Genomic DNA, 18,229 nt, shown 5'->3' on the forward strand with positions numbered 1-18,229 from the left:
ATCGGATTTGAAAATATCGGATTTGTGCCGTTCACACTGTCATACCATGATCGGATATGGGTCGCATAGGGTCAAAAAAATCGGATTTGATGCGCTTTTGCCTGCAGTGTGAACGTAGACTAAGATGCATCAAACAACCAAACCAATGCTGGCACGTAAAAAAACAAAAAAAACAAAAAACAAAGCATAAAGAATAAGATGTGCTTTTTTCATTATTAAATATAAGCATAATTAGCAGGAAAGGGACCGTTGACTTATTAGTTGATTGTATAAACCACTACACTCCAGAGCCACTGATTAGATGTATCCACATCTTTGAAAACCCAGACAAACAAAGAGAGGATACAACCTTCTGGTAAATTATAGAAGTATGTCATTTTTATTTCTTTAACCGGAGCGCATCTTTGTTTCCGTAACCCAACAGGGTCTACTGACTGTATCTGCTTTGCTACAGTGGGAACCAACGATCCAGTTACTTCTGCTTTACACATCGTTGTGGGTGAGTGGAAATTGCTGAAAGAATATGAAAAACTTACAAGAACCAACAACCTTTGAAAGATTAGACTAATTTTAGTTTCATATTCATGTTATTTTTTGTGTTGTTGTTTTTTTGTTTGTTTGACTATCTCAACAGGTGATTCGCAGCCAATGGATGTGTGTTCAGTTCATCACAATGACGTCTTTCTCAGATACTCAGTCTCATTGCTTGGCTACGGCTTCTATGGAGATGTGCTTTCAGACAGTGAGAGGAACAGATGGCTTGGCCCTGCCAGATACGACCTGGCAGGTATGTGGGCCATCAGTTTTCTAAAATCTGCCTAGATCATTTAACCTTTTATTTTTAACTCTTGGCTCACTGTTCTTAAACGCTATCAATCTCACAATGAATTGTTTTAAAAAAGATTTAACCTGGAGTTCATCCCAGGGCTTGCTGGCTTTGTAAAGGGTCCAGACATCAGCAGCAGGATCAACAGTTTTCCTAACACCATGATTAGATGAGATGGTCTGCAGAAACCTCTACATATTATTGTTATTGTTACTATTATTATTATTTTTATTATTATTGTTTTTTTTTGTCTAGGCTTCAACGCTATGATGACAGATAGGAAACTAAACTAGAGCCAGCTGAATAGAAATAAGCAATTTTCATCCACAAAAATTGAGCTCCACTTATCCAAAATAGAAATCCATAAATTTAAACTCATCTTTTTACTTTAATTTACACTTCCTGGTTGCAGGTATGCACAAAAAAATGAGGTGTGATCAAAATGTTCTCTAGTCATGTTATGTCCCAGTGTACTTGGTGCCTGTGATGTGTGCTGTGTGTCAGAATGGTCATTGATTTTCAATTTCAAGGAGTGGAAGGACTCACATGGAAGTGGTTCGGGCTACCGTTGGGCTTGGAAACTGTGGACCATTCCACTGTGAACTGCAGAAAAGTGCTTAGATGTAGCTGTAGGCCCGGCTCTCACCAACAATGATCCTCCAAGCAAAATTCAAGTCAATTTGAAAGACAGCTTGATGTTCGCTCTTTTGCCATTTGAGGATTATCGTAAAATCGCACAGCGCACAGCGCAAGTGGACAGAAGGAGGCTAAGATAGCATCCACACTGGAAGCTGTCTAGACGTGTTCCCAAATGGAAAACTTGACCAAAGTTAAATCACTTAGGTTTAGCCCTGTTTAAAAATAACAATAACACCTTTATTGTGTTCACGTTTAACACAGCATCCTTACAGGTGTCACAATTTGGCAGTTATGATCATTTGTAGGAGGAGTATATAATAAACTCTAAATATTGACACAACTCTGCATGCGATAGCAGCAAAGACCAAACAACACCCTTTGCATATTTGCTCGGACACAGTGCCAGCATTTGATATGGTGATGCAATAAGAGACCGATGGGTGGATGAATGGATGGACAGGTAGTTAGTATAGGTAGACAAATGAACCCACAAGGGAAATAATTGTATTGCAGCAGCAGGATAAAGAATAAAAGGTAGTGCAGCCTACAATAAATAAACAGCATAGTTAAAGTAAAAGTGCCACAGGAGCACTGTGAGTGCCTTATGCTGTGAGGGAGTGCAAAAACTTTACAAATACAACTACAGAAAATCAAAATGAAGTTACAGAAGAAAGTGACATTGTGCAAGAGAATTGTGCAATTAATAAATAATATGAATGCAATAAGCTAGAAAGGTTTTGGGTTTTTTTTGGTTTTTAAAAATCAAACTTTTATGCAGTAATCAACAGTGATCAATAAAGTGGTTCTGCAGGGTAGGGGGTTACATACTTGCCTAAAAAGTGAAAGCTGATGTGTTGTGTTTTGTTTGTTTGTTTTTCTAGTAAAACCTTAAAAAAAAAAAAAGAGTTCAGGTTGAAATTAAGCACAACAAAATAAAACACACGGCACATTTGGATTCTGCACTCACACTGACTGTGTCTCCTTTCCAGGTGTGAAAACCTTTCTGAGCCACAACTACTACGAGGGCACAGTCTCTTTCCTCCCCGCCGAGGACGACGTGGGGAATCCGAGGGACAAGCTGCAGTGTCGATCCGGGTAAATGAAAAGCTATCGCTTTATTTCGGGTTTTCAGGAAAGTTTCATCCTTTTCCAAAAAGTGCCATCACTGTGTAACTCGACAACTTATTGTAGCGTAAAATGTGACATGACCGAGCTACAAAAGGCTTTAGACTTATAAGCCGAGCCGGGTTTCAGATGGACCGAATGCATTCCTATCAAATGCATCATTTAGGCTTGTTAAAGTTTGGAATGTCAGCAGGGAGACTGATGTTTTAATCAAAGTGTCGCTGATATTTCAGGTGCAGCATCTGTCAGCACAACCGCTCATCAAAAGACACGCACAGCGATGTGTCGGAGGAGAAGGAAAAGCCAGGCAAAGGTACGGGTTCGGGTTTATTACTAGAAATGTACCGCCTTAATCACACAGGAAAAAGTGCATTTCTCATTTCTCTACCTCGTTATCTGCTTGTTTGTCTAGTTTGAAACCATTGCCAGGCTTCTGATACATGTGAAAATGAGTATTTTTACAGGCTGTAGTTTTAAGAATAGAGACAGGAGAAGAAGGGGGAAAAGAGGAGAGGAGACAATCCCACGCTGGCTGTCTTTTCCCTTGAAGTCGTACACATAAAACAGGGGAAGATTTGCATTTTTCTCTCTTTTTCTGCGAAAGATTAAGTACCTGAGGTGGACTGAGTGTAAATAACCGCGTCATCTTCTCCCTCGCAACATTTCGCTCCTGGGTTTTCTGTTGGGTTGATTTTTTTTCTTCTCCTTTTTCTTCTTCCTCTTTCTCTCCCGCAGCACGGCAAAATTCTTGATGAGATTCTTGATGAGTTATTGATGAGAAAACGTAAAGTGATTTTTAGTGACAGTGCATAGCTCCCCTGTTGTGCCCCCCCGGAGCCGCCTTCTTTTTTTCTTTTTTTTTTCCTTTTTAACCTATTGATTTACCGAATCTCCAGCAACCAGCCCTCGCGCCTACTTTGCGAGGTTACATGTTCCCAGTCGGACTCTTTCTGTCTGCACAGGACCGAGGACGACAGCCACCTCCTGCTCTCCCTCTGACCATTTGCACACGTACACACACACTTTATTACCCCCAACCCTCTCAAAACCGCGACACCGCAGCAGAAGCCCTCTGGAGCCAGATGAAATACTGACTCCTGTGTTAGTGTGTGTTAGTGTGTACTCTGAGCTGCAGATGATCTGTGCGTGTGTGTTCTCTAATTAGTGTCAGGATGTTAAATTCAGCAGTATCTTCTCTTGGCTATCTGGCACTCAGGGCTCCTCTGGAGTGTTTGTGTTTATATTTTTTTTAATTTTTCGCCTGTTTTAAATATAAAAGCAAGCGCAACCTGTTTGTGTATCTGTGCGGGCCGTGTGACCAGTTTCCACTAATCAGAACAAAATTTGGCTCTGCCAGCGCTGACAGGGGCTTTTGCCTCATGCCACTGCTGCTGTTTGTTTTGTGCTTTTTTTTTTTCTCTTCTTCCTGTCTTCTTCTCTGGTGAGGGAAATCTCAGACAACTGCTAAATCAATGAGGCACGACACACTCCCTCACTGCAAATGAGCCAGCCTCTCCTGCAAAAGCAAACACTCATTTGGAAACATTCTCCAAACGCAGAGCCTACAGTCCACCGTTGGATGTCTTGTTGTTGTTCTTTAACTTTTACATCACTGCTTTCCAATTAGAATACTGTTGTTTTAAAGTAGCCTCGGTGGGCTTGTTATCATTGGTTCGCGTTATCACCTCTGTAAGTTTGCTTTTGCAACGTGTGTGTGTGTGTCTATGTGTGTTGGGGGGGTGGGTAATGAATCGTTTTGCTTTCCGAGATCACATAATTTTCCCTCTGAGGTGCTCGCGGAGCAGTCAGATGCTAATTTGGATGTCTGTGATCACTTTTTTCCAGCTTGCTGCAGCGACTATCACCCTGGTGACAGACACCGGCGGTCCCGTGGGTGATAGCACTGTGTCTTTGATACGCCATCGCACAAGTAAACAGCCACTAATCTCGGAGGAACAGAGTGGTGATTTGTGAAGTGCAACCATCGCGTCTGTCATTCGCGGTATGGGAGGCCACGCGTGCCATTTAATCATAACGAGCAAACTCGCGGTTAACCCATCAGCCTTCCACCTTTGTACGACTTCCTCGTCGTGCTTAATTGCGTTTCGTAGCGGAAGACTCGCAGCCTTGGTAGATTGGTGTCGGCGGGGAAGTTTCTATCTTGGCTCAGTCAGCGGGGTAGCTGCACTGAGAACGGCTGCCAAGACATCTGGATCTTAATGGACCCTCATCAGCATCACTATTGCTCTGTGACAAGCTTGGAGCTTAACCCCAGGACTCATAAAGACTTAGCAAAATGCAGAAAATATTTCAAACCCACATACCTGATGGTGCACAGATTATTCATTTCAGCTTGATAATGGACCCTTCTGGACAAGCTCAATGAGGGTTTTTTTCCATCTCTTATCTCAGTTGTACAAGTACATAGCTTGAGGTTTTCAGAATTCTCCAAAACGAAATTAAATGTGGCGTTTTTTGCAAATGTGGCAGAGCTGCAGCCGAATTGCAGGTAAAGTTCCAGTGAACTTAAAATCTCTTCAGCTCAAGGTTTGCTTGTTTAAGTCTCAATGTCACATGGAGGAGTTTGAATATTGCAGAGACAGCAGAAGAAGTTAAGCAAAAGCACAAATGGACAAAAGCAAACTGATAACCTCACACTTTTAAAAGATTACCTTCGACCGCTTGAGGCGGGGTTGTGAAAAAAGTATTTTTTTTTTCTCATTCACCACCACTTGATTTTTTTAGTTTTTTGCTGCTAACTCACCATTTCCCTCCATCAACATGACACATTTAATTCCAAGTGGAGTGCACTTAAATAAAAGTGAGTGTGGTTATTTGGAGCATACAGCACCGGCAGCTTTGGAGCTCTGTAGTGTGGTTCAGCAGTGCAATGGATTACTACACATTTGGCAACCTCATATGGAATACTGGAAACCAAGTCAAGTTTTTAAAGGTTTTAAGGAGAAAGATGCTGACATCCAGCAATCAAAAGTTAGAAATGTGCAACTGAATGAAACTCGCTGAACTCACTGTTGACCTTGGTAGCAAAGATTCTTTTCAAACACAACAAATGCCAGCTTCCTAGTGTGTAAACCTATTTGATGTCCAGTTGCGCTTGTGTGGAAATGGAGCAGGTGTGTCAGGTGAGGAGCTGGAGAGGAGAAGTGGCCCATCTCCTGCACGCTCTACCAAAGTAATTCCAGGAGTAATTCTGGAAATTTGGACGAATTTATGCTTAGGTGTCCAAACTTCATTGGAGAAGACTGCCATGCGTAAAGTTCACGTAACTCTGAGTTAAAGGCAGTATATCTCTCTGCTGCATTGATATGAAACTGAACTCTTCTGCAAAGGTGTGTTTAAAGTGAAAAGTACTGTTTGGGTTGCGTGCCTCTTACGATCACAAAAGGGTAATTATGGTTGTTTTGCATTACAGGTAATGCAAATCAACAGTAATCGCACAATTTAATAGTGTTTACATGTAAGTTTACTTTGCAAGTGTCACAGAACAATTTGCAGCTTAAGCTGCTTTGTGCCCACAGTTTTGCAATCAGACTGCATGTAACACCTAACACACTTATATAAAGCACCATATTTGCTGACTTCCAAGTTGGCTTGCAAACTGCAACCATAAACTGTATAGGTGCACTTCGCAGACGCACATATCTTTTAGTCAGCGCTGAGCAACAGACTGCTGAAACAGTTTTATCTTCTGTTGACACACGTGACGGTCAAAGTGGCTACACCCAAACTAAATCCAAACAGGTGGGTCATTTAAAAAAAAAAAATACACTGCCTTAAAGATGTTAAGAAGGGGAAAAGTGTATGTAAACGGGCTGCAAAGACGTTCTTTTTATAGCTAAAGTCGTGCACTTTAACATCAGTCTGTGTGGATTGACTCACCTTTGGAGCCAGCCTCAAGTGGCCATCAGAGGAACTGCAGCTTGAGGAGTAACATCTGTGTATGAATGACTTCACCTCATCTAGTCTGTTCTTACTTGTAAACCTAAATGTGTTGATGTTGGTTTCAGATGACAGCAGTGACTGGAATGAGATCCATGGAAAGTTTATTGCCATTAACGCAGCCAACATGAGCTGCGCTTGTCCTCGAAGTCCAAAAGGCCTGTCACCCTTCGCCCACCTCGCTGACGGCAATGCAGACCTGATCCTGGTGAGGAACTGCTCCCGCCTGGACTTCTTCAAACACCTTCTTCGACACACCAACAAAGACGATCAGGTGGGCGTACGCAGCTGCGCTGTGTGCAATCAAATCTCAATGCACTTGCTATTACCGAATAGGCATGCAGCAGTTAAGATGCTTTTCCCCTAATATGCCTAAACTGTCGATAAATGTAAAGCGCGGGGCATGCTGTGCGTAATCTTACTGAATGGAAAAGACTGCAATTCGGATCCAGCAGGGATAACAGAAGGAATCTTCAGATAACAGTGAAGCAGTCCTCTGTCAATCATCGTGTTAAACACTACGCACAGCATCGAGTTCAACATGATGACTTTCCAGTCTGTGCACAGATGGATTGAGTGTGTTGAGCCTGTAATCGAGTAAGCAGAAGGAAGAGTTTGCCCACTTGCTGTGCTAGCACCTCCCTTTGCTGACTCTGCTCAATTTCTCAACTCTGGTTCACTTTAGTTCAAATGCCTTAGCCCTTATGCCTTCCCACGTATCATAAATAACCTCCACCCTAGTCCAAAGAGGCACCGGTAATCGCTGCATCAGGGATACACTGTATGGGAGAGCAGGCTCATACCAGACTAATGCCCTCACAGGATGGCACAAGTATTACCAGGGGTAGTCTAGTGATTAGTAATAATTACCTCAGGAAGGACCACAGGAAGTTTATCCCATTCAGAGGGATCTCAAGTAATTTTATCTGCACCGGCTTCCTTGGTAAAAGTGTGAATTTCCAGTGTTTTTAGCCCAAGCCGGCATTGTGAGGCGATTTCTAAATGTCAGATTTTCCTTTTCAGTTGTGCCCTGATATTTAAATCACAAAGGTAAAATATTACCTGTGATGTGGTTTGATTCGATGATTTGATAGATTTCCAGTTTTAAAGTTGACATTATACAGCGGCACAGAAAGGCAAACATTTCGATGATGATAAAGTAAAGAACATGGTATTCAGAGCAGAGCGCAGAGGCGGGTGCTGTTACAGTGAAATTATCAAGCAAAGGGAAAGATTTTGCTGCTCCGAGTGACACGAAGCGTGTCTCCAGTCCCAATTAAATATTTTAGCATCTAGATGACTCAGAGAAATGTGCATGCACAACATAAAATTACCAGCCTTCACTGGCAATGCTGCTGAATGTAGGAATTAAAATGACTTTGACTGCTGAGGATTTCCCCTGAATGCTATAATCCAAACGCTGAGAGTCAAAAGCAAGATATTAGCAATGGGACACAGTTTGGTTCTGTTTATCTATTACCTCCGATTTGTCTGGGTCTAATTAGCAAACGGTAGCGCGATGCTCGATTGTCCCAATTTCCCAAATGGAGAAGTCGCTCTTTGTTTCTGTTTTCAACAACAAACAATGTAACTAATGAATATTTATTTGTCAATCAGAAACTTTTCCAAACAATCAGCAACTATCAATTCTAATCAAATACCACTATTACCAAGAGTACCACAGTGTCTTAATTTAAAAAAATAATTATCATTAAAAACATTGAATATATGGTACTAATAAGATGGCCATTATTATTCCATGAGCTGGGGAATTCAGTTTGAATGACTGTGCAACTAATGCCGCTCCGTTTTTATTCACGGATCATTCAATCACCTTTACAAAGTAAAGGTACAAAACAAACAGAATTTTCACTTCGTTTTAATTATTAATGAAATGATACATGATGTTTATTTAGCAGTTTTCAACATTTCCCTCCCTTTTAATGTTTGCAAATCAAGCAACTGGTTTGTTTTACATGATTACACAGAATGTTTTAAATTCTGTGTTTAATGATAACTCGAACTAAATTCGAGTGTGTTGCATACGGGCAACACACATTGAATGGCACATAAGGGAAATTTTAAAAACATAGAGACATTAATAACTGCTGTGTGTGTGTGATGGAGTTTGCACATTTTTTCTGGGGGGTTAGTTTGTTTGCCCGTCTGTTAAGGAGGTACGGGTACATACAGGTCCATATATATACACACACACATGCTACGATCATCGTAGTAAGTAGATGTTGACATAGAAGTATGTTTCAGAGAGCATGTTAGCCCTGGCTATTTGAGCTTGATAAGCTAGCATTGCTGTTTAAAGCTTGTTTTATATTACACACTCACTTGTCACAGCTGTGTAAGGAAAAGAAAAGAAGTCTCGTTAACCACCGTCCAGGAATCGCAGATGTCTGAATGTGATAATGGCAACGAAAAATGATGACATGCTGCATCTCTAGGCTGTCTTTGCCGCTTTACTTGCGGCACAGAACAGGAGACGAGTATGAGTAGGGTGATCGGGACTTTGCGTCAGAGTTCAGCTAATATCAGCATCACTGTCCAGCCAAGCAGAGAGAAACAAGGAGTGAGAAGCCACTAAGCGTATTCATGGCCTTGTCAGAAAGCCTTTTAGGCAGACCATCCAGCATGAATGCAAAGCGGCTGCAGTCATAAAGCGGGTCTGATGTGAAATAAATGGCTTTCACTCCACTTTCAGGATGAGAGAGGGTCAGAAAGAGAGGGGAGGAAGGTACAGAAAGAAAGCAAGACAAAACAGAGAGGAGTTTAGAGAGAAAGTGGCACCCTGTGAAGTTTAAGAAAATAGGTTCAGCTCTGTCCGTGCGCTTTCTGCAACACTGACGGAGATGAAAGGGGATTTTTGACAAAATAATTTCTTTTCATCTTTCTTTTCTCTTTTCCTTCACTCCTCCAGCATTCACACAGTTTTCATGCACTTGCATGTTATCTGACCCGCATCTCTCCCTTTTGCCTGTTTACATCTGTCACTGGAAAAAGATGGAAAAAAGGCCCACATGTTGATATAAGGACGTTCCGTAAGAAGACAGTAGGAAAAATACAATGTTTACTCTACACACAAGGAGCCTGTAAACTAAATTTAAGTGTAATTTTTCAGGAAAATGGGATTCTCTGATCACTGGATGGGGCTGTGGCTCAGGTGGTAGAATAATAATAATGTATACTTTATTGATCCCTGTGGGGAAATTCCTCCCTGCATTTAACCCATTCACTCAGTGAAGCAGTGGGCAGCAATTGGGCGCCTGGGGAGCAGTGTGTAGGGACGGCATCTTGCTCAGGGGTGCCTCAGGGTAGCCGTTCAGTGGATTTGAACCCCCGATCTTCCAATCATGGGGCCACCACTCTACCTACTGAGCTATCCCTGCCCTGAATGGGGCACCTACCAATCAGAATGTCAGTGGTTTGATCCCCAGCTCCTCCAGTATGCATGTTGAACTAGATGGTGAACTCCAAGTTTCTCCTGATGGATCCATCAGTTTGAGAAATCTTCAGGAAACAGAAGTTTTGGTTTGGGGCAGTGTAGACAGAGATCAACGAGGACCTTGACAAAGTCATGGGACCCGTCTGCGTTCCCACTACCACACTTGCCCAGGTTCCTGCAGTGATGGGCACCTGCTGGGCTTTGAAAGATCGCAGGGGTATTTTAGAAAAGTGAAACAGCATAAAGGGCCTTTCATGGGTTTTTATACAGAAACGAATCCTGTTTCTCATTCGCAGATCGTAAGGTCAGTGTACAATCCACTGTTTTGTCTGCACTTGATTACGGTGATATTGTTTGTATGCATGCTTCTTATCCACCTGGAAGCCTCGATTCTGTGTGTCACGGTCCATCACGATTTATTACAGGCGATTCTTTTCTTACTCGCTGTGGCATCGTGTATGGAAAAGTGGGGGGGTCCTCTCTATCATGTTTATTTACAAGGCCCTGCTGCAAAGACTTCCTGCTTGCCTCTGCTCCTTAATCAAATTTAAAGACGGTGCTTAGAATATCGGGTCACAGGACACTTTAACTTGAGCTGTGCGTGTTATTCATGCCGAACTTGAAAAAACTGGATTTAAATACTTCGCTATAATTGAGGAAAACAAAGCAGTCTCTGGGATATTTCAACGTTGTTCTTGATTTGTGATCACTCATAAAGTGCAGTTTTGATATATAGCTGGAAAAAGAGATTGCAATATCAGTGAGACTGTTCAAATAAAGGATTTAATAATAACGACAATGATAATGTACAACACAACAGCGGCATTGTTTCCTGGGGTTTGTGTTGCATATGAATGGTTTGTACATTTGCACAGCAAATGGAAATGAAGAATGACAGGGAGCGTGTGTCTTATAGTACACATAAAGAAATGAGCAGGCGGGGGAAAAAATGACAGCACAACACAAATCTAACAGTCAGTGAAGTGCAAACAGCTTCCTGTATGACTGGGGAAATATGGTGCACAAAATGAGGTCATGCAGAGGTCAGAAGATGCACAAGAACCTGCAATGTGACTACACTGTCCAAAACATGAACTAGTTGTCGTTATTTTGAGCAAACTGAGATTAAAACGACGATCATACGCGTGATTGGCACATCCATAATATTATAACAGCACCTGAGCTGCAGTGAATGTGGGGGAAAGTGTGGATGCCCCACATATGCAAGGTCTCTACAACCTCTTTGAACGACCAGGCTAATGTGTCATAAGCATTTCTTTGTCTGTTTAGTGTTCTGTTAATGAATGTTGAATAAATTTTGATCACTGTAGACAGGAGTTATGAGGATTTTTTTTTTTTTATGATGTACTGTAACAGTGAGAACAGTGTTTAACAGTTGTTATGGTTACAGATGGTTGTGTAGTAAAACAGCTTAAGATTGTTCATGCCATTGTTTTTTAACTTCCAATAAAATGTCAGTAAATCATTATGGCTATAATGTTATCATGTGTTAGGAAAAACGGGACATGTGATAGTAGATGTGCTTGCTCTGTGAAACTTTAATAATAATAGTAATAATAGTAATACATATTATTTGAGGGCGCCTTTCAAAAACCTAAGGTCACCTTACAAAAGAACAAAATTAATAAAAGGAGCAACAGTCATAAAATACATAAAATAAGTTAAAATTGCAAAACAGAACTTGACAACAGATAAAATCAGCACTAAAGCGAATAAGCCAGTTTGAACAGATGTTTTGAGCTGTGACTTAAATGCAGGAAGAGAGTTTATATTTCTTATTGCTGGAGGAAGAGATTTCCAGAGCCAAGGAGCAGAGCGACTGAAGGCTCCGTTCCCCATAATCAAGGGTTAATCATTCATTTATTGTTGTTAGACAAGCATTTATACATTATATATTGAGCTGTAGTTCAAAATTTGGTGGAGACACTTATTATGAGGAAATTCTAATTAGAAATTCTTTTCTAAAATGCTGTTTTCCATCCTCACTGTTCAGTACGTCTTATTTCCTTGTGACTCTGAATGAAGAAACGTTGATTTAGTCGAGCACTAAAACAAAGATGAGCTCTTGTGTCGGCTCTCAAGCTGCTCACTTTGAAACCTTTACAGGTGATCCGGGAGCATAACATCTGCAGCATCTGTGAGAACATCTGTTCCTTTGTCTATCTTATCTGTCCGTCTTCTCCCCTTTCATCATTTCTCATGTGGGTCTGCCTTTCTCCCCCAGTTTGACCACCCTTTTGTAGAGGTCCACCGGGTGAGGAAGTTTCGCTTCGAGCCAGAGCGCCACATACTGGTTTCACTGGAAGACCTGAGCGAGCCTGCAACAAAGACTGGCTACAGCACTCCCCTCGGCAGCTGGAGCTGCGATGGGGAGATCCTGCCTGAGGTTGCCATTCAAGTCAGGTAAATGACAACAGAATCATGTGTGACTGCACAGACAATTGTGCGACGTACGCTACGAGGCATCATAAGAGATTCAACCAAGGTCTTACTTGTAGAAATACTGCATTTGGCTCAGGTGAGGAATGATGTCATCCAGGTCATGGTAGTCTTAATCTCAGACTCTCAGGGCAGCGTTATAGGTGGCACCTATAATGTTGACACCCCTTCCGAGACTCAAATGATTACAAGGTGGGTCATTAACTCTGAGGACCACCTCCAAGGGGAAAATCCCACTAGGGGTTAAATACCTGGGAATATCCGGACCAAAGAAACCTCTGTGGTAAGAGGTTAAACCCCAAAAGGAAGACTTTCAGTACAGTTACATGGTCTACTTAGATGCATATTTGCATACTCGTATAAGATCCTCTGGGTGATTTATAGAAACATTTGGTGACTGCAGTGAACATGTGAAATTGCCTGGAATACACTAAGGTGTTTAAAAAAAATGAAAAAAGAAAAGAAATCTCTCAAACTTGGGGAAACAAACACTGGAAAAACAATAAAATGCATTTTTATTTATAAGTTGTGATGAATGTTTTGCTCATATATTAGACATTTTAATGCTTTTAAACTCTACTTTGCCTGGTAAAGAGGAGCAAACCTCGATAACTTCTTTTTACCGTCTTATGAAGCTTGTCACTAAAAATGAACTCTGTGCGGCGGAGCGGTAAAGACGGGCCTGGATCACTCGGCATAGATGACGACTGGCAAATGGTTCTGAATTGAAGCACATAATATTGTAGGAACAGTATAATGGATGAAGTATTGAAATACGTGCAGGGCTCATACCTATTGCATCATCATGGCTGGATATTTGTGGTAAAGACTTTCCTTTTGGGTATTAAGCTGTAATCTTGGCTTAAATTGCCCCAAATGTTCCTGAGTATTATGTCTTAAAGCGTAAGTAGAAACAGATTATGTTCTGTATGCCTGACAACTCTGTATTCACAGTGCACTGAAGTAAAACTCAGATGTACAACTTTTAGCCGCTGCTTTGATCTAAACTGAAATCGTAGAAAAAAGCCTGTGGACTTGGGTGACCGTGACTTTGCCTTTTCGCCTTGGTCGTTTATGGCTTTGAAACACCTAAAGGTACTGGGTAGATGGCTGTGAAAAGCTGTTCAGACATGCATGTTCCTTGATCCCAATGACTTCTGTGAATCCTGGATTTTAGCCATTAAAGATCGAGACATTCAGATCAGCCTTAGATAACTGTTTTTAGTGAGAATTGTTAAACATTAGCATGGTTACATGCCAGAACAGGTCAGCAGACTGATGACCAGAGACCTAGACGTGTCTAACAGTGCAAGCAAAGAATACCTTTGACTGGCATATTAGAGGGTGGGCAATATACAAAAGGTTTACCTAACTAACGAGATCCTCTAAATGTCCTCTAAAGAGCAGCTGCCGTTGACAAAGTGATGACTGCTTAAGTGGACTGAGTTTTAGGATGGTGAACATGGACCTTAGGTTCTAGTCACACAGGCATGGAGACCAGTTGGCAACCATCAGTCGGGAGAGTTTTCCTCAACTGTTTGCAAGTGGTTTCTGGAGTTAGCTGCAGTCACTTTAGTTAACATGGAAGATACCAAACTACTCGACAAGTAGAAAACTGGTTGGGGAATGCACATTTATTCCTAGTTAGCGGAGATTGCCAGGGACTTACCAACTGGGCTCCAGGCTTAAGTCAGCGGCCCCCAACCTTTTTTGCGCCACAATATTTTCACGAGCTGGCCTTTAAGGAGTTGCGGATAAATACAACAAAATAAAACCAGTACCGGTACCAAAACAAAGAAAATGTATTCATAGCACAAGGGAAAAGACCCAGGGAAACTGAGTTAACGATAAAAACGATCAAAAATAACGAAAAAACCCTGAAAACCATCAATTTCACACCTGAGCCTCAACTCTCGTGACCCGGTACCAAACGACTCGCGGACCAGTATCGGTCCATGGCCCGCTGGCCTAAGTGACCGAAGACTTATTAGGCTGATAACATGTTCGCATGGCAATGCTAGCTTGGCTACAAGCTATCCAAACTTTTAATATCTGTCAGTGACCCATCTAGGGTTAGAGGTACAGGCAAAAGGAAGGGTTTTTAGCAAAGAAACTATAATGCCCAAATCTACAGTTTTACTATTTTGGCTAAATAATTCTAGTGGTCTGCTAGATGCTAAGGAGTTATATGAGAAAACTTGAATTTGGAAAGAAAAAGCAGGAAAAAACATGTAGAGGATTTAAAGATCTAACAACGACAATACTCTGTGTGTAGCTAAATTGTCAATATAAAAGAAGGGCTGGTGATAAAGATGTCCTCCTGTGTAGCGAGACAGAAGCGAGAGCAGCAGTGCCATTAGCACCACTAGTGTCCAATAGTTTCTGGTCAGGAGAGTCTTTCACTGTTCCCCGCTGTACAATCTTGGCAACTCAATGGAATTAGCCCCCCTCATTATTCTGGCCCTGTCCACACTTCAGCTTTCCCCGCTATCAGATCTCTATACAGCCGGCGTGGCACTGCTTGACGCATCATTTATTTCATGCTCCATTGTACTTTGCCAATGATGCATGGCGCTGTAATGTTGCTAATTTAACGGCCCTCCCCATGTTAAAAGGCTACTCCCCTTTAATTAAAGCAGAAGTCCGTCCTTTTATTGCCTCTTCCTCGCCACTAATCGTTCTTGGAGTGAGCCAGCCAGAGTGCTGCTTGGATAATAAATGGTAATAGCCCGGGTGCGACGGAAGGAAAGTTGGAGGGGGAAAAAAAGAGTGCGATGTAGGAAGTACATCTTTAGCAAAAGTTAAACTGAAGGCACAACTGTGATAAAGACAAATACTTACAAACAAGCTAAGGTACCTTTTTATGTAATTACAACCTGAAGATGCCTCTGCTTGATTTTGTGTTTTCATTTCATGTATAAATAGAATCTAGAGATAAACCATTATATTAACTGCTGCTTACGCCCCCAAGAAAACAGCAGGTGTTCTGACGTAAATATAGGTATTTAGGGGAAAAAAAGGCACAGGTAGTAATTAAGATTGTACAACACACTGGCCATTTTACAGCTTTTTTTTTTTTGTGCATATACTCCATCTGTTATAGGCGGCACTTTAAAGGTTTCTGCATGTCAGACTGTCTCTTTCAAGTTTGCGTGTCGAGTCCTAACACAGGGGTGCCGTTCCGTTGCTTCTGCGGCCACATGGGCAGTAAAGTCTCACAGAAAAGAACATAGTCATTAAGTTGATGGTTTGTTATTCAGGCTAAATGGTGCATTTTGTGTGTGTCTTTATCTCTGCAGTGTCCAGTGCCAGTTGATCAGGCTGTTTGCCCGTGGTATTGAGGAACAGCAGCAGCAGCAGTGTGTGTCGGACGACCCGTGTACCCTCAGTGCCTTGGAGCCAACCACAGACTAGTCAGTGGATTGAGAGCTGAAGAGGACATTTAACTGTTCAAAAACAACTTAGTTGAACTTGGCACAGTTTCCTGGAAAAACACATTCGTCATATCAGTTTAAATCCTAAATGCTGATGTCTCCTTGCCTCCTATCCATGCAAAAAAAAAAAGGGGGGAATGAAATTTAACCCTGGAGAACCCATGGGGTCAAATTTGACCCCATGGTTTCCCTAGAAAACCAATGGGGTCGGCTCTGACCCCATTGGTTATTTGAAAAATGCAAAGCTAAAAAGCACTTCAGCATCCCATTATGAGGATGGAACATTTAAATCCAAGGAAAAGTTTCATCACAAGTCAACTAGTCATTTCCCCTTTGACATTTGGGGCTTTTCAGGTACAAAATTGCCTCATAGAGCTTGAAGCAGAGATATAATGTGCCTACTGCTGCCACATTGAAACCCAAAATGTCAGGTTTTGTATTTGTACTTTTTGGGAAATTAAGATGTCTAAGCTCAAAGGATCTGAAGCAGGGGAGTCCACACAGACACACGCACAAACAGATGAAACTGGACTTAACTATCCCAGAAGGTCTTTACCCTGCCATGAAGGAGAATATAAATGGGATTTCTCCCTACACAGCATGGACAGAGAGCCAAGGAGATGCAGCTCTGTAAGAAGGATGAAGAATAATCCCTGTGAAGTACATTGATAAACTGAAAAGAGTAGAGAAAAAAGTAGCAAGGCTAAAAGGAAAAAACAAATCTCTCCTTTTAGGGGGAAAAGGGGGAAAAAATCATTTCATCTGTGACCCAGGTGGAAGCAGATATGAGCCAGGGGCACTAATGAAAAGGACTGAGTACCCTGCTAATACACTAACAGGACCCCGGTGACTGCTGGGTGATAAGGCAAAGTGGTTGCTAAGTGATTTGGTGTGTCTGAGCACCGCTGCGCTGCACCTGTGGCTCTGAGTTCTGCTCGTCTCTGGCTAAACTACCAACAGTTTAATCATCACCTGGGATTAGCTAAAATTATCCATTGTTAACATCATTAGAGATAATGTATTGCTTTGCTTTGAAATTGCTCTTATTCAGCTTTTTCCTTTTTTTTTCTTTTTTTTTTCTTTTTGTTTGAGGTCAAGCTGGTCTTGATATCACAGGAGAACGGTCGCCAGCAAATAAGAAGAAGCTTTTATTTTTACAGTGATTATATAAAACTGTGTGTATGGTAATAATACATGAGGGTCCATGTATATGTGATTAAAGTAAAAGTGGGTTTTCTGCAGGTCCTTCGGGATTCGTGCATATGTGTGTGAAGATGCCAGTGATGATGATAATTTGGATTTTATTACTTAGGGGCTCATAGCTGCCATTTTTCAGATGGTGTCTCACCATAGTTGAGATGCTTCAGATTTGTTGTTACTGAGGTTTTTGCAGACACATGATCACTAACAGTGGGATGTTTGTTTGTCCCCCATTTTGGATGTGTGACATTTATGGTTACAACATAGGGTCAAACGAATAAAGCCTTAGTCACACAGACCGGGAGATCAGTTAGTGACACCCTGGAAACCACCAGTCACTAGGGAAGATATCCCTGACCAGCTGGACAAAACCTCCTTAGCAGTGCTTTGATAGGTAGAAGATATCGTTCACCGGTAATTTGCATGGAATATGCAAGTTTGCCAACTACTCTCCAAGCGGTAGTAAGGCCGTTAAAAGTATGATACGAACCGAAATTGAAGCTGTTGACCTTGTAAAGAAAATCTGCACTTAATTAAATGTGTTTGCTGTAGCACTGAGGCACTTTTACTATGAAGGCAAATATTTTGTTTCTGGTTTGCTTTGCACTTTTGCGAGTTTTGTCGCTTGGCTAGCAGTGAGTTAATATTTATTTTTAAAAAAAAGCTGGCATCATGAAAAGTACAGGCTTGCAACCAAAGAAAATCACTGCTAAAAAGCTCTTGGTTGCCCTCTTTGCAACCAGTTACAAACTATAGCAACTATACGCTAAACTTTTTACTCAGAGATTGGTGGCTGTATCATGTCCACTATGGTAGACCACAGAGAAATATGTGCAGGATGTCTTGTGAGAAATTTTTATAGATGACCAAACGCACAAATGTAACTAATGCAATAATTGGTACCTTTTTTCTGTCAGACATCTTAAAACACATGAACATTTTAGCTTTTAAAAAGCTTTATTTAACGTTATTTTTCATTAATGAGCATTAATTTTGTGTATGTAATGTTCATACAGTATAATTTCAGAAAGATAATATAAAACAAAATTAATCCCTTTTTAATTTTGTGATGGGAATCTAAAAAGGTAACAAGCCATGGAAGTTAAATCCAAGTTAAACTTTTTAAACCTT

At 41.4% G+C, this 18,229-nt stretch overlaps 1 protein-coding gene across 1 annotated transcript in view; it reads left to right on the top strand.

Annotated features, from left to right (window-relative positions):
* The window catches only part of cerk (ceramide kinase), a 51,598-nt gene extending 35,710 nt beyond the window's left edge, over window positions 1-15,888 (top strand). Inside the window, exons 7-13 of the mRNA XM_085375663.1 lie at window positions 425-499; window positions 635-787; window positions 2,455-2,560; window positions 2,824-2,903; window positions 6,619-6,824; window positions 12,250-12,428; window positions 15,764-15,888. Of these exons, the coding sequence (XP_085231789.1) occupies window positions 425-499; window positions 635-787; window positions 2,455-2,560; window positions 2,824-2,903; window positions 6,619-6,824; window positions 12,250-12,428; window positions 15,764-15,878 (914 nt within the window). The 3' untranslated portion in view covers window positions 15,879-15,888. The remainder of the gene's footprint in view (window positions 1-424; window positions 500-634; window positions 788-2,454; window positions 2,561-2,823; window positions 2,904-6,618; window positions 6,825-12,249; window positions 12,429-15,763) is intronic.
* Window positions 15,889-18,229: the final 2,341 nt, after the last annotated feature.

This window comes from Diplotaxodon limnothrissa, linkage group LG17 (assembly GCF_057381915.1).
Source record: "Diplotaxodon limnothrissa isolate DT_005_m linkage group LG17, D_limnothrissa_male_GT1.1, whole genome shotgun sequence".
Taxonomy (NCBI): domain Eukaryota; kingdom Metazoa; phylum Chordata; class Actinopteri; order Cichliformes; family Cichlidae; genus Diplotaxodon; species Diplotaxodon limnothrissa.